The sequence below is a fragment of the Acomys minous genome (assembly GCF_964271855.1).
Source record: "Acomys minous genome assembly, chromosome: 6".
NCBI lineage: Eukaryota > Metazoa > Chordata > Mammalia > Rodentia > Muridae > Acomys > Acomys minous.
Window position 1 is genome coordinate 96670919 of NC_140487.1, and position 23087 is coordinate 96694005.

Consider the following 23087-nt stretch of genomic DNA (forward strand, 5'->3'; position numbering starts at 1 on the left):
TGCCTAAGGCTTACAGAGGAGGACACACTGCCCACTCGCCTCTATGCGGAGCGGATTCTGAACATACCGCGGTGACCTCTGCAGGCCTCTCTACCTAAATTCCCTATATAAAGTTGGTACTGTGTGGAAAGTGAACTCGAAGGCCAGATAAGCCTGTATCAACTCCTGGTTGACACTTGCTTTGGTCAAACCCTCCAAGGCTCTGAAAACTCTGCAGTGGGAATACCGGTGTCTGCTTTGAGGAAGTCTGCCCCACCGACAAGTGAGCTGCTGTCTGTGAGACTCTGGCACACATCATGGTACTGGATTAAACCCTTAAAATACCGGGGCTGCTGTTATCCCTGACAAATAGCTCACAGGATATTTGGTCACACTGTGAACCCCAAGATTTTTAATACTAGAAAACCCTGTTTCTAGTTGTGGTGGTGTGTCTCAGCCCTAGCACACACCTTTAATCCAAGATCTTTCTGTAAACAGGATTAAATAAAGGCAGCCATAGGTCAAGAGGTGGAGCAAGCAATCAGTTGACACTGAGTGAACATAGGCAAAAACTATAGAGTGAGAGGAAGTGAGGATGGATAGGGAGGCAAACAGGAAGTAGAAACGAGGGACATTCCCTTTGAAAGGTGTTTGAAACAGTGTGGATAAGGAGAAGGGGCTTTTTCCTTCCGGGATGTCTGAGGAGTAAGAAGGTCAGCTGGGCGCTTTCTCTGCCTCTCTGAGCTAGCAGGCTTTCATCCCAGCATCTGGCTCGTGAGCCTTTATTGGTAAAATCAAATATTTGGGATTTTGTTTAAAAACAATACTTTTTCTTTTTCAAGAAAAAAAAATTTACATGTTTCTCTTTTGTGTCTGGGCATATAGTTTGTGCACACCACTACCTGTGGAGCCCAGAGGGGGGCCCTATGGAAATCGGTTCTCTCCTTCGACAGATGGGGTCCTGAGGATCAAAGGCAGGTCTTTAGGGGTGGCAGGTGCCTTTACCTAGTGAGCCATCTCCCTGGCTCTTCCCTGCTCTGCCTCTTTTCTTTTCTCCGAGAGCAACAGCAACAGAGCACTCTACCTGCTATGAACCTGGTGGCATCTGGACGCACTGTCACACGTGTAGGGTGTCTGATAAAAGGAAGAGCCTTTCTTTCTGGATTATTTTTCATTTAAAAATCAAAGAATGCTTGCACACTGTTATTTTCAAGGGAGTTCTGCAGGGAAAAACTGCTGCAGAGCGCACAGTAGGGAAAGCTTCTGTGGCTGGGGTGGAGTGGAGGTAGGAGCTTTGCCTTCCTGTAGAACTAAGGACCACAGCTACAGGCTGTGAGAGGTTCAGGGGCGAAAAGAGGGGCTCTGTGGTCAGCGGAGGGAGCTGTGACACCATGGTTTGACAGTTATGAATTTGTGGCCTTGGTTTGCTAAGCCAGGTGAACAATTCCTGCCTTTCAGAATTACTGTTAGCATCTTGTGAATTATGTCAGCCGAGTATTGTAGTGCACGGTTATAACCCCAGTTTTCTGGAGACTGGGGCAAGAGGGTAGCAAATTTGGGGCCAGTTTTGGATGCAGAGGGAGAGAGACCTTGTCCCAAACAAACAAACAGCAATTTAACAGGACAAAATAAGAAAACGTCCATGATTCTGGCAAATCTCCAATAGTCACTACAACACTATAGATTCTCAACTATTAGCTTCCATCTGTATTAGAGAGGGCTCTACAGAGAAATATGACCAACAAGCTGGGTGGTGGTGGTGCATGCCTTTGAACTCGCACTTGGGAGGCAGAGACAGGCAGATCTCTGTGAGTTCGATGCCAGCCTCGGCTGCATAGCGAGTTCCAGGACAGCCAGGGCTGAAACACAGAGAAACCCTGTCTTTAAAAATGAAAACAAAAACAAAGACCCAGAAATATGATCAACAGACTTTACATGCACACACACAGGCACCTGTATGCTGGAGCACACGCATACGCCCAGAGAAAGAGAAGGGAGGGCAGACACAAAGAGAGATTCATTCTCTCCTCTCTCTCTCTCTCTCTCTCTCTCTCTCTCTCTCTCTCTCTCTCCAGTCATGCCCTCAATTAGATGAGGCTTACCACTGGGGTGCTTCCCTCAGCCTGCAAAGGTTCGCAGACACATCTAGGAATATCCGAAGCCCACTCAGGTGGACAGAAAATGAGCCTGGTGATATGCTCTTACTTCCTTTGTCAGAAATCATAGCAGTGGTCAGGAGAGGATGGCTGCCCACCTGCAGGCTGAGCATCCATGACCAGGATGGAGGGCACCAGGCCAAGGCCGAGAAACAAACTCATGGGAGACAGCTGCGCTGACCTGCTGGCCATAGCACCTGGCCCATTCCGTTCCTCAGCCGAGAGTGATTCTGGCTTAATAGTTACTGATAGCTCATCACCTGGCTGCCAACCTCAGTTAAAGCAGTCCAGCCTTTTCTCTGTGAAAGAATTTCGAAGGCAAAAAATAAATAAACTACCTTTCAAAGTCTGTTAACTCATGTTGGTCACTGTTTACTGATAATGTGCCCTAGTTTTAATGGGTCTCATTATGTGATGTGATGAACACTTACAAACCCACCACTCAGGGTGCAGGAGGCTGAGTTTGAAGCTAACCCTAGTGTGCCTAGTACGCTCCAGGCCAGCCTGGGCTAGAGAGGTCTCGCCCCAATTGATGTGAGTTCAAGGCCAGCCTGGTCTACAAAGCGAGTCCAGAATAGCCAAGGCTAACACAGAGAGACCCTGTCTTGAAAAACCAAAAAAAAAAAAAAAAAAAAAAGAAAAAAGAAAAATAGAGATCCCGCCTCCCTTCTCTCTACACATAATATATTCTTCTTTATATAGTTAGTAATTTCTATGTAATAATAGGCTACATATGTTATTTGCTCTGGAAGAATATTTGCAATGATCTTTATAAGTGTTTTCAGCCTGTGGATGAAGTGTATCTTGTAATTTTATTTTATTTTTTGTTTTTTGATTTGGTTTTTGGAGACAGGATTTCTCTGTGTAGCCTTGACTGTCCTAGACTTGCTTTGTAGACCAGGCTGGCCTCGAACTCACAGCGATTCACCTGCCTCTGCCTCCCAAGTGCTGGGATAAAAGGAGTGCGACACCATGCCTGGCTTCAGGGATTTTTTTAAAAAATGGAATTGTTAGAGAAGGAAAAGTCTGTCTGAAATGAATAATGCATTGGATGAAATTGAAAATACTATCAACAATACAGAAAAATAATAATCTTGAAACAAACAATAGAAATGATCACCTTGGAATAAACAAACTCAGGGAGGCAGAGGCAGGTGCATCGCTGTGAGTTCGAGGCCAGCCTGGTCTACGAAGTGAGTCCAGGACAGGCAAGGCTACACAGAGAAATTTTGTCTCAGAAAAAGCCAAAACACAACAACAACAACAAAAAACCAAAAACCAAAAACAAACAATTCTCCCCAAGGACCACCTTGGACCATGGGTAGCCACTCTGCTCACAGTTCTGGTTGCTATTGGATACACACAAAGAAACTCTAGGAACGAAAGCACACTGACCATTTCTCCAAGCGCCTTTTTCTCAGAGTCAAGCGCTCGAACCCGGTTCCTTAAGGCCAGAATTTCCTCGTCCAGCCTCTGGTTATGTTCCTTTGCTTTCTGTAAGTCGGTTGCACCTAAACAGAGAGGCAGTCAGTCATTCCTCTGGGTCAGTTTTACCCTGGGAGGAGCTGGCCCCAAGCATTCGTGAGTGCCATTCGACTGTGTTCTGCACCCATGGTCGGCTGCACAGGAAAGCCACCAAACCAGTGTTCTACCTCCCAACTTGCTGTAACAGAACAGGGGGTTGTATTTCTCACACAAGCCTAGTGAACTTTTTAGTGTAAAGTTTCCAGCGATACAGGTTCTTCTGGAAACATGAAGCATTTCTTTATTTTTTGCGTATGAGCGCACGTGAGCTGATGTGCATGTGAGTGTGTGTGTGTGCTCACGTGTGCGTGCACACATGCACAGTAGAGGACAACTTACTGGTGTAAGTTCTCCCCTTCGCCTGTATGTGACCTGGGCACTGAACTTAGGGAGTCAGGTTTGGTGGCCTTAACCCACTGAGCCATCTTGATGGCCCAGGAGCTGAAGTTGGAAAACAGCTGTGCCTAACTTATTTTTAATGTTTTTTTCAAGACAGGGTTTCTCGGTATAGCCTTGGCTATCCTGGACTCACTTTGTAGACCAGGCTAGCCTGGAACACACAGAAATCTGCCTGCCTCTGCCTCCCTGAGTGCTGGGATTACAGGTGTGTGCCACCTTGCCTGGATTTGTGCCTAACTTTTAAAAATTAAATGACAGAAAATTTTCTTTAACACTGTCTCTTAGGCACCTTAGACATTTCTAGACTCTTCCACCTTGCAGTCTTACTAACAGCTTCTAGGGATCCACTAAGCAATCACCACTTAGCTAGTCCACTTTTGGTGAGTGCATTCAATTTGACCACCCAACAAGCTACTTTGTATTTCCATATTCATTGGAGATGGTTGATAATACCTGATTTTGGTGTACAGTAATGCACTTAAAACTTGGGAATTATTCTCTCTTCTTTGACTTTTTGGAAGAGTTTACATAAAACACATATTATTTATTCCTAACATGTTTGCTAGAATTCATTTGTGAACGGCCTGACTTCTTTTTTGTTTTTGTTTTCGAGACAGGGTCTCTCTGTGTAGCCTTGGCTGTCCTGGACTCGCTTTGTAGACCAGGCTGATCTTGAACTCACAGCGATCCGACTGCCTCTGCCTCCCGAGTGCTGGGATTAACATAGGAGAATTCTAAATACAGATTCAACTTAATGTATTTAGGATCCCTCCTCTTCTCTTCCCATTTTCCTGTCCCCCCCCACCTCCCCACCCCCAGGCCCCCCACTCCCTATCTCCCCACCCCCATACTTCTGGCATGGTCCTACTAGGGAGCCCTGGCTGAACTTGCATCAATTCTCCTGCCTCTTCCTCCTGAGTTTTTTGTTTTGTTTTGGTTTTTTGTTTGTTTGTTTGTTTGTTTGTTTTTTGAGACAGGGTTTCTCTCTGCAGCCTTGGCTGTCCCGGACTAACTTTGTTGACCAGGCTGGCCTCGAACTCACAGTAATCTGCTTGCCTCTGCTTCCCGAGTGCTGGGATTAAAGGCGTGCGCCACCACCGCCCAGCTTTCTCCTGAGTTTTTGCTTGTATGTCCCATTTGTGTGTGTGTGCATGTGTTTATAAGCATGTGTATGTATATGTCAGTGCAGGAATACGTGTGCCACAGCATGAATACAAGGGAGGGGGCAGCTCTTTAGGAGTCAGTCGTGTCCCCCCACCTTGTTCTGAGGCAGGGTCTCTCTTCTTGTCTCCGATTATACTGTCCTGTCCTGTCCTGTCCTGTCCTGCCCTGTCCTGTCCTGTCCTGCCCTGCCCTGTCCTGTCCTGTACTATCTATGCCTCTGCCTCCAGTCTCCATGCAGAAGCGCTGACATTACAGATGTGCACCACTGCACTTGCTTTTTAATTTTTACTTGGATTTTTGTGATAAGCATTTTACTGGCTGAGCCATCTCCCTGATCCTTTTTTTTTTTTTAATTGAGACAAGGTCTTATTATGTAGCTCTAGCTGGGCCAGGCTGGCTTGGAACTCACAAAGACCCACTTGACTCTGCCTCCTGAGTGCTGGAAACAAAGATGTGCACGACCCTTAACTGGCCCTTAACTCTTATTTTGATAGTTTCTTCCTTCTGCTTGGTTCAGATTTCATTTGTTTCTCTTACTTTGAATTTTTAGATTGTCTTCCACCTTACTTGATTCTTAGTGTAAACATGAAGTGCCACCAGGCTCCATCGGGCCACAGACTCAGCAGTATTCCAAAAATATTGATAATGTCATGTTCCCATTGTCGTCAAACTATGTCCTGTTATCTCTTGGGACTTTCTTCTCTGATGTCAGAGGCTCTTTGGAAGCATCTTCTTGACTTTTCCAAATCATTCCTGTCCCTGATCGCTAGTTTAATCCCGTGTGTTGGGAGACGTGACTTGTCTGATCCCAGTTAACGCCTTTGTGTGTTTGGCGTCCTCCGAGGGTCTCTCTTGGCTGTATGAAAAAAACGTGTATCTTATTGTGTCCACGAGTACCAATCAGGCCTTCTGTAGTCTCACGGATTTTTCTAGTTACCGGATGTATGAGCCACTGTAAGCAGTTTCGAGCTTATAATCACATCCCTATATTTTGAAAGGAAAGAATAACTAATTTTGGAATGATCCAAAACTGATAAGAAACATTCTGTGAATTTTGCAAGAGCCGGGAGCATTACTAAATAGCCACGGCAGTGGAAGACCAACACATCCAACACCATGCCGAGGCTGTCGGCTTCCCAGTGAGCTAACAGGAGGAGCTGCTGGGTGACTGCAGGGCCTGCCATTTCAGGGGCCTCAGTGCCCTCCGAGTTCCTTGTCCTGGGGACAGTTTTTGGAATCGTCACACATCAGCTGAGATATTTGCTGTAGTTAATGGGTAACACGGTTATTAACCTGCTGGGACTCGGCGTCCTTATCTATGAAATGGGCAGGATTACAGTGACCTCCTGACTTGTTGGGTGGGTTAAAGACAGTCATGAAAAGTTCCCGGCAGAACAGCTGCTGCTCTCTAAGTAGTAAGTAACAGCAAGAGTAGCAGTCGGGGCCGGGTGTGTTGGCGCACGCCTTTAATCCCAGCACTCGGGAGGCAGAGGCAGGCGGATCGTGTGAGTTCGAGGCCAGCCTGGTCTACAAAGTGAGTCCCAGGATAGCCCGGGCTACACAGAGAAACCCTGTCTTAAAAAACAAAACAACAACAACAACAACAAAAAGTGGCAATGGCGGTAGGAGTGGTACCTGAGATTTTCGTAATTGAAAGTATTTTAAAGATTCTACTTTATTATTCATGCGTGAGTGTCTGCGTATCTGGTCACAATGTATGCAAGAGTCCACAGAGGCCAGAAGAGGGCGCCAGATCCCCTGGAGCTGGAGTTACATACAGGTGGTTGTGAGTTGCCCAATGTGGGTGCTACAACCACACAGGGGTCCTCTGCAGGAGCCTTCGGTGGTGACCGTGGGGCCCACGTTCAGCTCCTAAACAGTCTTTTAAACTATACTATTATGCTGTTGCGTGACCAGTCGTTATAATGTGTGCTAATGACTCACCACTTTCTCTCAATTTTATCAGATTATCTTTCAATCTTTCCATTTCCAGTCGGGCGCTCTCAAGTGCATCACCTAAAAGAAAAAAATTAAGAAAACATATGTACAAAAAAGTAAATGAAGGGCTGGAGAAACGGCTCAGCAGTTAAGGATACTGGCTGCTTGCTCCAGAGAATTCAGGTTCAATTCCCACAGCCCACAGGGCAGCTAACCGGAAGTCCAGGCTCAAGGGATCCGACTCCCTCTTCTGGCCTCCTCTGGTGCCGCATGCTTGGGGTGCACAGACATCAGGCAAACATTCATACGCATAAAAAGAAACACCCCCAAAGCAAGTGAGCTAGCTGGGCACTGTGGTCTGTTCCTTTAGTCCCAGCGTCAGGCAGATCTTTATCAGTTGGAGGCCAGCCTACACAGAAGGATCCTGTCTCAAAACAACAACAACAAAAAGGAAGGAAGGAAGGAAGGAAGGAAGGAAGGAAGGAAGGAAGGGAATGACTCGTATAAAATCACATTTCATACCTTTTCTATCTCTGAACACCCAAATTTGAGTCTCTACAGAAATGTAACCTGTCAGAGGCTTTCCTGAATTCCCTTCCATGGTCCCTCCCATCTCCCATGTGTACTCCGTGGACCTCTGATGTCAAGCTTGCCGTTTCCTGATAAGAGCACATGCTGAGGAGCTCGGGCCGCTGAAGTTACAAGGGCAGCTGAGTGTTTAAAGCATGCACATAATAGTCACACCCCACTTAGTGATGGTAAGGGGGTACGTTTTGAGAAATTGTTGCCAGGTAATTTTGTCAATGTATAAACATCATGGGGTACACTTCCACGGCAAGATGGGTGCAGTGTTCCTAGGTGATTTCATTGTGTGGGACCACCGTTGTACACAGAAGATTTCCTGCTGACTAAGATGTCACTGGGGAGTGAATGCAGGGCATTGAGAATTATGCCAATGTCTGCTGGAAATGAAAATAACAAAATCTCAGGAAATGCTTGTTGTTGTTGTAATTTTGTTTTGTTAATTTCTTTTTTCTTTTTCTTTCTTTTGATTTTTTGAGACGGGTTTTCTCTGTATAGCTCTGGCTGTCCTAGAACTCGCTCTGTAGACCAGACCCTAGACTCAAAAACCCACTTGCCTCTGCCTCCAAAGTGCTGGGATTAAAGGTGTGCATCACCACATTCTAGTTAAAGAAATAGTTTTTGGTGCTGTGTTGGTCATTGTCCTCACTACTAGGACAAAATGCCTGACAAAGACGTCTTAAAGAGGAACGGTTGCTCGTGGCTGAGTTCTAGGGAGCAGACTGTCATGTCAGCAGCAGCAACAGTCACATCCCATGCAAAGCAGGAAGCAGACAGATGAAAACTTGACTCAACTACTTTCCCCCTTTTCTTCTGTCCAGGGCCCGGACCACAGAATGGTGCTGTTCACAGTTTCAGGATCTCTTCCCCTCTCCACCGACCCAGTCTAGAAACTAGATCCCAGACACACTCAAAAGTGTGTCTCCTGGATGGTTCTAGATCCCAGGCATGCTCAGAAGTGGGCTTCTAGGTGGTTCTAGATCTCAGGCACGCTCAGAGGTGGGTCCCCTAGGTGGGTTCTAGATCCCAGGCACGCTCAGAGGTGGGTCTCCTAGGAGATTCTAGATCCCAGGCACGCTCAGAGGTGTGTCTGCTAGGTGGTTCTAGATTCTCTCAGGTTGACAGTCTTAGCCGTCAGGGTACAAAGGGTTACATGAGAATGGCAGGCATGGGGCATTGGAGTTGATGGGTGTTGGACTTCCTGGTTCAGATTCTCCCCCTTTGCTTCTGTGGGCTCCTCACTGTGACTGGCTGGCAGGTTTCCTAAGCTGTTAGGATGGAAGCTCTGCTACCAACAAGAGGCAAACACCGAGCTTTAGAAGACACCGTGAGTGCATCACACAACTGTGCACATTCCATTGCTGTGCAGGCAACACTCAGAGCTTCAGGGCAAATCCCATTATAACCCACCACATTCATAGAAACCATATTCTAATTATAGCAATACTATTTCTGCTGCTGCCTCCAGGAGCAACTGCTCCTATTGTCAGATATGTTATTTTGATAACTCTACAACAGAGGCACCCACATCCCAATTCATGGGTGAAATTCATGGGCGGGGAAACAAATAACACAGCAATGATGCGAACCCAGGGACGTTTTCTCTGTGTGCCAGAGATGTGAGATGGCTTCTGTGTCTCACCATAACAAGTTTTCTGGCCGGGAAGTGATGGTGCACACCATTGTGAGTTCCAGGACATCCAGGGCTACACAGACAGACCCAAGAGGATGCAGAGGGACAGCAGGTGGAAGAGTATCCAAGGAAGGGAGTGGGATGAGCAATGGAGAGACGACAGGAAGAACAAAAAGAAGGCAGGAGGAACCGGACCTTCTGGGAAGGACAGGGATCCAGAGCTACTTGAGACTGCAGAGCAAAGTCAGGGGTAAGCGTGGAGACAGACAGGCAGGCAGCAAGCCAGAAAAGTCTTGTTTGCTCTGCCATCTTTAAATGAACCAGGGCTTCCAAATGTTAAAAGGTTCCAAGGATGTATTCCAGATGTTCAGAAAACGGTTGGTTTTCATCTTAGAAACTGGGCTGTGGCTATAGCAGTGTCACACACCTTTAATCCCAGTACCCAGGAGGTAGAGGCAGGAGGATTCTATGAGTTTGAAACTAGCCTGGCCTACAGAAGGAGCGTGAGGCTAGCCAAGGCTACACAGCGAGGCTCTGTCTCAAACATAAAATCTGCTTTTAGAATGACACAGCCAAATATATTGTTTTCCCAATTTAAAAATTACCAGAGACAGCCGGGTTTGGTGGCGCACGCCTTTAATCCCAGCACTCGGGAGGCAGAGGCAGGTGAATTGCTGTGAGTTCGAGGACAGCCTGATCTACAAAGCGAGTTCAGGGCAGCCAGGGCTACACAGAGAAACCCTGTCTCAAAAAAAAAATTACCAGAGACAACCAAATTCTTTAAATTTGACTGGCCAGATTCTCCTGCAATGCTTGTGAAGCGTTCAAAAACCCTGGCTTTTTGTTAGCCTTCTTAAATGAGTCACAATCCTTGGATTGGTCGGACCTTTCCTCTTTTGAGAGAAGGCTTTGCTATGTAGCCCAGAATGGAATTCACCGTTAACACTGACCTCGAATTTACAATCCTCCTGCCTCAGCTTCTCAAATGCTGGATTACAAGCATGCACCATCATGCCAGACTGGCTTACAGTTTTGTTTTATGCACATTGGTGTTTTGCCTGCATGAGGGTCTGGGTGAGGGTGTCAGATCCCTTGGAACTAGAGTTGCAGACAGTTGTGAGCTGCCATGTGGGTGCTGTTTCCTGAGTTCTGGAGTACTCACGAAGATCACCCAGTGCTTGGTTTTGTTTTGTTTTGTTTTGTTTTGTTTTGTTTTGTTTATTGAGACAGGGTTTCTCTGTGTAGCCTTACCTGTCCTGGACTCACTTTGTAGACCAGGCTGGCCTCGAACTCACAGATATCTGCCTGCCTCTGCCTCCCGAGAGCTGGGATTAAAGGTGTGCACCACCACTGCCTGGCCAGCCAGTGCTCTTAACTACTGAGCCATCTCTTCAGCCCTGCTTGGTTAAACCTTTTAAAGACCTTTCTACTGGATTCACATTTGTACTTTCTTTCTTTTCTTTCTTCCTTCCTTCCTTCCTTCCTTCCCTTCTTTCTTTCTTTTTTTCCCAAGACAGAGTTTCTCTGTAGCCTTGACTGTCCTGGACTCACTTTGTTGACCAGGCTGGCCTTGAACTCACAGCGATCCATCTGCCTCTTCCTCCCGAGTGCTGGGATTAAAGGCGTGCACCACCATGCCTGGCTCACAGTTGTGCTTTCTAAGTCCACTTTTTAGTTTATAACTTTAGATATGTTTGTTTAGTTTTTTTGTTGTTGTTGTTTTGTTTTTTTGTTTTGTTTTGTTTTTTGTTTTTTGTTTTTTTGCACAGGGTCTCTGTGGCTGTCCTGGAACTTGCAATATATACCAGGCTGACCTCAAACTCACAGAGATCCACCTGCCTGTTGGGATTAAAGGTATGTATCACCATGCCCAGCTCTAGATATTTTTGGGGGGTGGGGGTTGACAATAAATTGTTTGATTTTTTTAAATAGATTTACCTATTTATTATTACTATGTATATAGTGCTCTGCATGCATGTGCACCTGCAGGCCAGGAGAGAGCATCCGATCACATTATAGACGGCTGTGAGGCACCGTGTGGGACTAGAACTCAGGATCTCTGGAAAAAACAGTCAGTGCTCTTAGCCTCTGAGCCATCTCTCCGGCCTAATTTGTTTGATCGAATACCAAGATTAGTAGCAATAAAAGAATAAAAAAGTAAACTGAGTTGCATAAAGTGAAAACCTTTTGTGCACCAAAGGACACTATCAGCAGAGTGAAGATCTGTGAGAAGTGCTGGGGAGTGAATATTCCTAGTGTCACACACAGAGACGGACGTGTGAGCAGTGCACAAGTAACTCCAAAAGGAAATACCCACTTTTGCAAAAGGCCGCATAGTGATCCAAAGGGTGAGCAAGCACACCTGGGCAGGAGGCCCTCTTAATGTTCATCCTGAGGCAGGGCAGTGGGTGTGCCTCACCCTACAACCTCACTATCTGATGCTAGTCCTGGTGGCTCGGGGTGTGACAATCAAATCTCAGGAATGCCTGACCGTTCAAGGGTTGGGCCAACAGGCTCTGGTTTCACAGGATAAGGGAGGCTAATGGAATTAGCTTTTTGGCAGGCTAGCCACCTTCGCTAGAAAAGATTGCTCACAATTCGGAGAAGGAAGTATTTGCAAACCACCGGTCTCAGAGGAGATTAAAATCCAGAGTGTTTATATTATAAATTCTACAGTTTAAAAATCAGCAATGGCTGGCTGAGTGTGGTAACACAAAATCTTTCATCCTAGAACTCGAGAGGCAGAGGCAGGCAGATGCCTAAATTCAAGGCGAACTTGGTTTACACAGCAAATTCTAGGCCAGCTATAGTTACTCGGTGAGACATGGTCTAAAAAAAAAATAAAAGAAAGAAATAAAGCAGGCTGGAGAGATAGCAGGGGCTGGAGAGATGGAGGGAGAGTTAAGAGCACTGTTGCTCCTCAGAGGACTCAGGTTTGATTAACAACAACACATGGTGGCTCAGAACTGTCCGTTAACTCCAGTCCCGGGGGAGTTGATGCCCTCTTCTGTCCTCCATGGGCACATGCTACACAAACATATGTGCAGGCAAAACACCTATACACATAAAATAATAACATTTGAAGAAAAGCAACAAAAGCTAGTCACAAAAACGTATTGAATAGACATATAATATAGTTAATATCACTAGCCATAGGGAAGTAGAAACCAAAACCATAAAATCATAATTCGGCAACATTCTATGCCCATTATGATTGGCATTATGGGAAAAAAAGACCCTGAAAAAGAGCAAGAGTTAACTTATCTTGCAGTGAAAAGGAATGAAGCAGTCATATCTGTATCATGGTTGAATTTCTTTTTTTCTTTCTTTCTTTTGGTTCTGCCAAACAGGAATGCTATTTATTAAATCCAGTTTGGGCAAGCAGGTACCTACTTTCTGTCTCTCATGTTTTCTTTTCTGAACATTTCATATAAATGGAATCATATATGAGTTTGTGCATCTGCTTTCTCTCACTTAACATGCTTTTGAGACTCAACCATGTGAGCCAGGTGTGGTGGCGCACACCTTTAATCCCAGCACTCAGGAGGCAGAGGCAGGCAGATCGCTGTGAGTTCGAGGCCAGCCTGATCTACAAAGCAAGTCTAGGACAGCCAAGGTGACACAGAGAAACGTTATCTTGAAAAACAACAAAAAACACAACAACAACAATACAAACAAACAAACCAATAAAGCAAAGATGTAATGAAATAGAAATATGTGTGAGAGGCTTGAGCAGGATAGCACCAAACTGCACACAGGAGCAACCACTGCAGCAGACACAGAGTGTAATGCCTAAGTGTGAGGCCCCTGAAGACCACCAGGAACCCGCTGGATGCAAATCACAAAGGGGCTCATTTATTGATCAAGCTCAGAACCTGGACGGTTGGCCCCCTCATGAGTAGGGAAGATGGTGGCTCCTAGTGCTAGGGGAACAGGGTTTTGAAAGGAAAAAACTGCTGGTGGCAGGGGTGGGGGGGGGGGTGTTCCCAAGCCTTGCTGTTACACTATCGTCAGAGGGGTACAGGAATGTTGCCCTTTAAGCTGACTGACTGGGGGGCCAGGGCCAGGTTGCGGGACCAGGACTAGATGGCAGAGGGAATTTTTGTGTTTGTTTGTTCTGGTTACTGTGGCCTGTAGCTCTAATTAATTGGCCTCGGGTGCAAGCTCATAGGAACAGTTGCTAGCTGCAAGTTTGAAACTCATGAGGGACTCCAGGTTATGGTATGTATGGGGGTCGGGGTGGTGTCGGGGAAGTGGGTGGTGTGTGTGTGTGTGTGTGTGTGAGGTACTCAGGCCCTGAACACAAAATGGCATTGGTTTGCTCCCTACAAGAGCTCAGACTCTCATGGTGAAGCCTGTTAATGCCACCACATGCTCACCATGACAGGCAACATTATAAGGCTGATTAGCAAGCATGCCAGTGAGTGTGGAAAAACTAGAGTCCCTTATACTACTGAGGAGGCTTAACTATGCCCATGGGCCACAAAATAAAGTCGACCCACTGTCGACCTCCCACACATTGTTAAGCCTATAGCATGTCACCTGGTCATGGTAGCCATCTCAGTTCTTTTTTTTTTTTTTTAATATATATTTATTTATTATGTATACAGTATTCCTCCCGCATGTACACCTGCAGGCCAGAAGAGGGCACCAGCTCTCATTCTAGACGGTTGTGAGGTACCATGTGGGTGCTGGGAATTGAACTCAGGACCTCTGGAAGAGCAGCCAGTGCTCTTAACCTCTGAGCCATCTCTCCAGCCCCCCATCTCAGTTCTTGTAAGCACACTCTGTGACACTCATACAAGAAGGAAACCGCTTAAAGACCCGTTTTCCAGAGCGAATCCCCATAGTTAAGTGGCCAGTGGCTGTATCTCGGAAGACCAAATGTGCCCCGAGTCTCTGATCCAGAGACCGCATTTTCAGCAGGATTGGCAATATGTTAATACCCACAGATAAGTACGAGAATTTTAACAGCAGCAGAACTCATGCTAGCCCCAAGTGGAAGCAGCACGAACGCCCGTCAACAGTAGAACGGACAGATCGCTGTCGCCCCCTGGGATATTACACACGGAGCGATAGAGAAGAAAGCCCTATATACAAAATAATGGAAGTGGGTCTCACAAAGGCGAGACGGAGCAAGAGAACAAACTGAAAGAAAGAATGGAGATCTTAGGCAAGACGGCTCAGGATGGAGGCCTCGTCTCCAAGCCTGACAGTCCAAAGGTGCGGAAAGACCCAATTCCTCCAAATTGTCTTTTGACTTTCATATGTGTGCCTTAGCATGTGGCTCACCTTCTCAAGCATACAGAAAATAAAAAATTTTAACAGAATTTTAGAGTTATTTTCTTTACTTTTTTTTTTTTTACTGATGCAAAATATTTATTCCACGTTAGTTATTTTATGCAGTAGTTTTCCCCCTCAACAGACTTGTGATAACCACATCTTTAAAAATCTGTAAGTAATGTTATCAAAATAATCTTAATCTTTGAAATCTCACAAAAAAATTCATATTTTACAATCCACCCTGAATATCAAGGCTGCAAGAATAACATCTCCTATACTCAAATATTTTACAGCTGTACCCAAAAGAAAAAAAGAAGAAAAAAACAAAAAACCAAAAAAACCAACCACATATGCTTGGTTAGGACTAAGTTACCCGAGCAGCCAAAAATAAAATAAAATATCCAAATTATTAGCGTTAATTTAATACAATTATAACTTCAATAGTCACTTTGTCATTGACAATGATTGCTGTGCACGGCCCCACAGGTACTGTGTGTGTGCTTAAAAAAAAAATCCCACCACACAAATGTCTATTAAGCAGATAACAGCTCCTCTCCACTGACCAAACTGACCCTAAGAAGATTCTTTGCTTTTTGAGACACGGTGTCTTCTACATAACCCTGGCTGTCCTGGAACTCACTGTGTAGGCCAGGTTGGCCTTGAATTCAAAGGTTCTTCTGCCTTCAGACTCATAGAGATGCCACTGGCCTCTGTTCTGAGATTAAAGGTGTGCACCACCACGCCCAGCCATTTAAAAGTTTGTTGGTTTGTTTTAAACGATGGGGCGGGGGGGGGGGGGGTGGGGTGGGTGGGTGGGGTGGTTGGAAAGATGGCTCAGTGGGTTAAGAGACCTGGCTGACCTTCCAGAGGAACCAAGCTCACTTTCTAGCACCCACATGGCAGCTCACTACTGTCTGTCTGTTAACTCAGGTTTCAAGAAATCAGATATCCCCTTCTGGCCTCCACTGGCACCAGGCATGCACAAACATACATGTAAGCAAACCAGCCATACACATACAATAAAAATAAATAAAATAGGGGCTGGAGAGATGGCTCAGAGGTTAAGAGCACTGACTGCTCTTCCAAAGGTCATGAGTTCAATTCCCAGCAACCACATGTTGCCTCACAACCATCTATAATGAAATCTGTATACATAATAAATAAATAAATAAAATAAAAATGTAAATGAATGATATTGCATGTGGTCAAAACAGAAATAGAATTCAAAGTAGAGTGGTGGTTATTTTTGGTGAGGAAGGAGGCTGTAGAGCTAGGGAGAAGGGGCAGATGTGTTGTCTGGGTACAGGGCCTCCTGGTGGCGAGTGGCACGCAGTCCTGGGCCGTGCATTTGGGGCTGGTTGGGCAAGCCTGTGTTTCCTGAAGACTTGGGGACACAGTAGCAACAAGCCTTTCTCCTTCCACATAGCCTCTCAGATCAGTCCCAGTAAAACCACAGCCAGAATGGTAGCCTGAAGCCATCACAGCTCACCCAACTTTCTCCGTTTCGTCTCCTCCTCTTGGGGCTCCGTGGCTCCCCTGTGGATCTCCTCCAGGCACGTCCCCAGCCTCTGTGCTGTGCACTCCACTTCCCTCAGGAGGCAGTTCCGAGGCCCTGCGTCTTCAGCCAGGTCTTCACTCTGATGCTGACATGAAACTACAGTTAGTAAGCCAGGCGCTGGGGGGGGGAGGGAGCATGTGTAAGGTGGAGGTAGGGGTGGGGGGTGGGTGATGGGGGAGGGAGGTGGGTGATGGGGGGGCAGAGGCAGGTAGATCTCTGAGTTCAAGGTCAGCCTGGTCTACAAAGTGAGTCCAGGGCAGCCAAAGCAACATAGAGGAAACCCTGTCTTGAAAAAAAGAAAGAAAGAGGGGGTTGGAGAGATGGCTAAGAGGTTAAGAGCACCGTGTGTTCTTCCAAAGGTTCTGAGTTCAAATCCCAGCAACCACACGGTGGCTCACAACCACCTATAATGAGATTTGATGTCCTCTTCTGGCCTGCAGCATCCATGTAGGCAGAATACTATATAAATAATAAATAAATAAATCTTAAAAAAGAAAGAAAGAAAGAAAAGAAAAGAAACTAGAGCTGGGCATGGTGGCGCACGCCTTTAATCTCAGCATTCGGGAGGCAGAGGCAGGTGGATCGCTGTGAGTTTGAGGCCAGCATGGTCTATGAAGCAAGTCCAGAACAGCCAAGGCTAACACAGAGAGACCCTGTCTCAAAATACACACACACACACACACACACACACACACACACACACACACGATACTTTTTTTTTTTCCAAGACAGGGTTTCTCTGTGTAGCCTTGGCTGGACTAACTCTGTAGACCAGGCTGGCCTGGAGCTCACAGGGATCCACCTGCCTCTGCATCCCGGAGTTACTGGGATAACAGGCTTGTATCACCACGTCTGGCTTGATGTTTAGTCTTAAAAATAGCTGTACAATAGTGGAGTGCAAGAGTTTCAGTCGCTTCTGCTTCTCACTAGCACAGATCTGCATTCCATTATGGTTTAAATGTAAAATGCACCCCACCCCACCCCTCAGCCCCCCACCGCCCCCCGTTAGGCTCATATGTCCGAACACCCAGTGCCCAGCTGAGGTGCTGTCATGGAAGGCTATAGAACCTTTGGGGACACGGCCCGTAGTGGAAAGTCTAGGAAGACACAGCAACCAGCGCTGGCAGGGGAGGGGGGGGGCACAGGCAGATCCCGGCAGCACCCCGGCAGTCAGTAACTGAATCAGTGAGCTCCAGGTTCAGATCCAACTCATGTCTAGTTCTTTGCTTCCTGATCCACTAAGGTGTGGAAGATGCTGCCCCCTCCCCCCTCCCCCACTGCAGACGGCACCACCCTGGCCGAGCCTTCCTGGGTGATACCCACTGAAGCCACGAGTCAAGATAAACCTCTTGTCCTCTAAGTATTTTCTGTCTGTTATATGGTCGTGGGCGATGCGAAAAGTGATGAACGCACGCGCTCTAACGCATTTCATCCTCCTGGCCTTTGGGTGCAGTAGCTGAGTTCACGTCAGATTTATAGGGGAGGCAACTGAGGCTCGTGAAAGTCAGCGTGCCGTGTCCAAACGCTAACGGCTGGCAGAGGCCGCCATCCAAATACCGAGCCTTATTCTGATGTACGTAAACGGGCTTCCCGGGGGTTTCGGTGAATAGCTGACCAGTGGAGTGGTGAGGGCTCAGGGGCCCTGCTTCTCACTCACTCGGTTTTCTGGTTATACCTGGGGAAATTCTTTCTGAAGGCTACTGCACAGATGTCTTGAAGACTCCAGCACGCGGTCCACAAGCCCTGGGGCCTCCGCTAGTGTCTTCCGCTCCCCCAGTGAGCATTCGCTCTGTTTGCTGGGGCTGCTCAGAGCCAGTCTGGACAAGCCTTCTTGACACATGCCTTTGGCTTTCCTTATTTGAGTTTCTGTTGGGAAGAAATAACGAAAAACTTGTAGGCAAATAACTATTGTTTTATAAAACACCAAGAAAATTCTTAGTCTAATAATTAATAAATATAACACTGACACTGCCCCCCCCCCATTTTCCCTGTCTCTCCAGGGTGTTTGAAAACTTTCAGAAACAATAATGTAAGAGTGGTTGATATGAGGCTGGAGAGAAGGCTCAGAGGTTAAAGAAAGAACATTGGCTGTTCTTTCAAAGTCCCAGAGTTCAATTCCCAGCAACTACATGGTAGTTTGTAACCATCTATAATGAGATCTGGTGCCCTCTTCTGGCCTGCTGGCTCACATGCAGGCAGAATAGTGAATAAATAATGAATAAATAAAATCTTTAAAAAAAAAAAAAGAGTGGCTGACATGGTGGCAGACACCGAATCCCAGCATTTAGGAGGCGGAGGCAGGAGAATTATGAATTTGGGCTGGGCTACATAGTGAGATGTTGATTTAAAACAGAAATGGAAGGGAGGGGCTGGAGAGACGGCTGGCTGGCTGAGAGGGCATACCTCTCGTCTAGAGAACCTGAGTTCTGTTCCCAGCACCCACACAGGGCTGCACATGTCTACCTGTGTGCTGCCATGCTCTCCTCCTTGATGACGGACTAATCCTCTGAAACTGTATGCAGGCCCTCAATTAATCTCTATCTTTCACAAGAGCCGCTGTGGTCTTGGTGTCTTGAACAGCAACAGAGTAGGACACTAACACCAACCCTATCTATAACTCCAGTTCCAAGGTGCACAGCGCCCTCTTGTGGGGTCTCTGGGGCACTATGCATGCCAAATCCTACACGGTATACACATGTGTGTGAAAACACTCATACACAAGATAAAATAAAATTTAAACATCTGATTTGTGAACTGAAATGTGAATCACTAAATAGGACGAGGAGTCACACCACTGTAAGTTAGTCTGACTCAATTAACAGTGATACACACCTCATAAATGCTATGGTACTATGTAATAGTTTTGCTTTCTAAAAAAAAAAAAAAAACCACCCACAGCTTTATTTGTTTTGCCCTTTATTTTCACATTTTACACAGCAGTAGCTTTGAGGCTGTCTTCAGGACTGCATCATCTGGTACTCACAGTGAAGGAGAAAGGTTTGGTGTCTGGATGCCTGGCCTACCACGCCTCCTCCCCACAACGCATAACTAAGCCTCCTGTGCCCCTCAGGCCCTGTCATCTGTCATCACATTCTCCTCCCACAGGGTCTCTGAGCATCACACAGTTACCCGTAGTTTTAAGGGACCCAAGGTACTGGACACACATGAGTATCCCAGGCAGGCTATGTTTTGTTTTGGTTTTGATAGTTGTGAGCCACCGTGTGGTTGCTGGGACTTGAACTCGGGACCTCTGGAAGAGCAGCCAGTGCTCTTAACCTCTGAGCCATCTCTCCAGCCCCCTGGCCGACTATTTGGAAACATGTTATAATGATGAGACAAAAGGCAGAATGCCGGGGTGAGTGAGACAGCTTGGTGGACAAATGCACTCGATGTGCAAGCCTGGAGGAAGGAGTGAATCTGCTCCCCGAAATGATCCCCAAACCTCCAAATACTCCATAGCATGAAAGTGCCAACACACACACACACACACACACACACACACACACACACACACACACACAGATTTTTTAAAAAGTTAAAATAGAATGCAGAAGTACAACTCTGACACACAAAGCCAGGAATCTTTCATCTCCACAGCCACCTCACACCCTTGTCATAACCTGAACTCTTGAGACAATCCTGCCTCGAGGCCAGGCTGCCATGGTCCATTTCTGATCACCATCTTCTATCTTCCCTGCCTCATCTTATAAAATTGTGGTAAAATATATGTTCCCTAAAACTTACCATTGTAGCCACTTCATGTATATGAAGAGATGGGTATTGCAATATGCGTTATCCGCCACACCGCCCATGTACAGGTTGTTCAGTGTTCATTTTCAGAACATTAACGTGATCTCAAACAGAAAATCTGTACCCACAGCACAATAGTTGGCTCCTTCCCCGGCCTATGGCACCTGCCATTTTTGTCTTTTAACTTTTGAGGACTCAAAGTGCCCACTGTAAGTGGGAGCACAGGCAACTTCCCTCGTATTGGCCCATTTCACTCTGCTTCTAATCATCCTCCCTCAGCGAATGCCAGGTTTCCCTTCTCTGTCAATATGCCACCGTTCTGTACATCCTTAGTGTATCCATCCATCTGCTGATGGATACTGAGTGTGCTATCCTGAAGGATGCTAAGGATGCTGGTGTGCGGGTATCACATTGAGTCCCCGCTTTCTGCTCTTAGATTTATTACCCAGTAATAGAATGACTAGATATGTGATTGTTTATCAATAGTCTTCCATAATGGCATCATTTTATTTCCCCACCAGCAAGGCAGAGAGGCCCCGATTTCTCCACAGCATTGCCAGCACTTATGCCAGCACGTACGTTATATTAGCCCAACCTGTTCATTATTTTTATTAAACCTCACTGATATTATCAATTATCTTGTCCCCTTTCCCACCTTTCTGAAAATACCAATCCTGGGAAAGTTTCACTATTCTTTATCTACTTTGTTTTTTATTTTATTTTCTGGTTTTTCAAGACAGGGTTTCTCTGTGTAGCCTCGGCTGTCCTGGAACTCACTTTGTAGACCTGGCTGGCCCCCATCTCACAGAGATCCGCCTGCCTCTGCCTTCTGAGTGCTGGGATTAAAGGCGTGCGCCACCACTGCCCGGCTCTTCTTTATCTACTTTAGGTTGCTGAGTGCTGCTAGAGAAAAGTCAGACAAGCGCAGAGAGTGGAGCTGCTACAATGTCATCATCTCCGTCTTCTAGGTCATTCTGTGTGTGGCCGGCTTCTACTGGAAATCCTGTCCTCTTACTCCTGACCGATGATCTCGTTCTCCACGCTAGAAAAACTCAGCCCATCAGAACCTGTCATCTTCTCTCCTTTTCACCCCAACATATGAGCCTTCATCTTCAGACCTCCTATCTCTCCTTTCTCGGTGGGAGAGATGTTCACTGTCCTGGCTTCCTTTCTGTTGTTGTGATAAAACACTCAGACCAAAAGCAGCTTAGGGCAGGGAAGGCTTGCCTGGCTACACTTCCATGTCACAGTCCATCACCGAGGGAAGTCAGGGCAAGAATTTAAGCAGGACATAGGAACACTGCTTGCTGGCTTTTTTTGGGGTGGGGGTGGGGGGTGTTTAAGACAGGGTTTCTCTGCATATCCTTGACTATCCTGGACTCATTCACTTTGTAGACCAGGCTGGCCTCGAACTCACAGAGATCCACCTGCCTCTGCCTCCCGAGTTGCTGGGATTAAAGGCGCGCGCCACCACACCCGGCTTGCTGCCTTATTTCATAGGTTCCTGCTTAGCTACCTTTTTTATACAGCTCGCCTGCCTGTGAGGTGATCAGAGGACAACGCTGGCGGGGGGGGGGGGGGGGGGGGGGAGGAGGTTCTCTCCTTCCACAGTGCTGACGCAGTGTCTCTTACTTTCCTGGCTCTGTATACTCTAGGCTGGTTGGCCTGTGAGCTTCTGGGCCATTCTCTTGTCTCTGCCTCCCATCTCGCCATGGAACTGCTGGATTAGAGATGCAAACCCTGGCACCCAGTTTTTGTGGGTTCTCCAGATGACACCTGCTGAGCCATCTAATAGGCCACCTTCTCCTTCAGATCATTTGTCATCCCCCTGAGAACCCATACCCGGGAATTCTGTTACGGAGCTATAATCCCCGCCTACCCAAGCCATTATTGTTTGAGCTTCCTGTCACTCCCAGTCAGTTAATCCCACTCTACCTCAAGATTGTTACGGAAAGGGCACGATGTAAGGACAGCAGGTGTGGTGGTGCACGCCTGCAATCCCAGCACTTAGAAGGCAGACGGAGAATCATGAGTCCAGCTCAACTAGCCCTGAGTTCCTGGTCCTTCTGCTTTTAAGTGCTCGGGGACATGCTGCTCTTAATTTTTTTCTTTTTATTTATTTATCTATTTTATTTATTTTAATTAAAAAATATTTATTTATTATTTATATAGTATTCTGCCCAAATGGGTGCCTGCCCACCAGAAGAGGGCATTAGATCACATTCTAGATGGTTGCGAGCCACCGTGTGGTTGCTGGGAATTGAACTCAGGATCTTTGGTTGTGGTTGCTGGGAATTGAACTCAGGATCTTTGGAAAAACAGACAGCGCTCTTAACCTCTGAGCCATCTCTCCAGCCCCCCCCCCTTATTTTTTAATTTTTAAAGAATATGCTTTGCTGTTGTTGTTGTTGTTGTTACAGGGTCTCATTGGCACAGAACTCCCTGTGTAGACCAGGCTGGCCTTGAACTCAACAGAGCTCTGCCTGCCTCTGCCTCCTGTGCTGAGATGTCATTCACCACTGCGCCTGGCACTTTTGTCTGGGGTTCTGTGTGAATATGCTCCTCCTCCCAGCAGGACAGTCTGTCTGCTGCTCATCAGCAAGGCTGAGAACAGTTCTTCAAGCCCTAAGCCCACACATCATTTCAGAATAGGCCAATGCGTTGTTTCTCTTGGTTCTAACTTTTGAGACCTTCGGTTAACCGCTCAATGATCTGGTTCTCACGCGGTGAGTTGTAGGCGGAAATGGGCTGGAAGCAGGAGTACAGATCTGATCCCTAAGGCCTAACCTCCAGCAGCGAGCAGGTGGGAAGAGGATGCAAGCTCTGGAAAACAGGACACAGGGTGGAAGGGCAACACAAAGTGAGTGGACTCGGATCAGTGTGGGTCCACTTGTCAGCCCAACAGGTCAGCTTGAATACTCCACAGTGGCCCCTCAGCCTTCTGCGTTCCATAGTTATAATCACCAGTAAATAATACAGCTATGTCCTCCGCCTCCTCCGTGACTCCTCCCATTCATCTTACCATGGCAGTCACCAGATCTGTAGCTGCTGGCTCTTTCCTCACTTCCTGCTTCATCTCCATGCTTGCTGGCTTAGTGTAGGCACTCATGATGCACTCAGG

At 46.7% G+C, this 23087-nt stretch overlaps 1 protein-coding gene across 3 annotated transcripts in view; it reads right to left on the minus strand.

Annotated features, from left to right (window-relative positions):
• The window catches only part of CCDC30 (coiled-coil domain containing 30), a 79335-nt gene that overhangs the window by 52493 nt on the left and 3755 nt on the right, over positions 1-23087 (minus strand). For all 3 annotated transcript variants that reach the window (XM_084787405.1, XM_084787403.1, XM_084787402.1), the window contains exons 2-5: positions 17892-18082; positions 16148-16301; positions 7167-7238; positions 3531-3646 (exon numbers count right to left, since the gene is read on the minus strand). In XM_084787405.1, the coding sequence (XP_084643531.1) occupies positions 3531-3646; positions 7167-7238; positions 16148-16301; positions 17892-18056 (507 nt within the window). In that variant the 5' untranslated portion in view covers positions 18057-18082. The remainder of the gene's footprint in view (positions 1-3530; positions 3647-7166; positions 7239-16147; positions 16302-17891; positions 18083-23087) is intronic.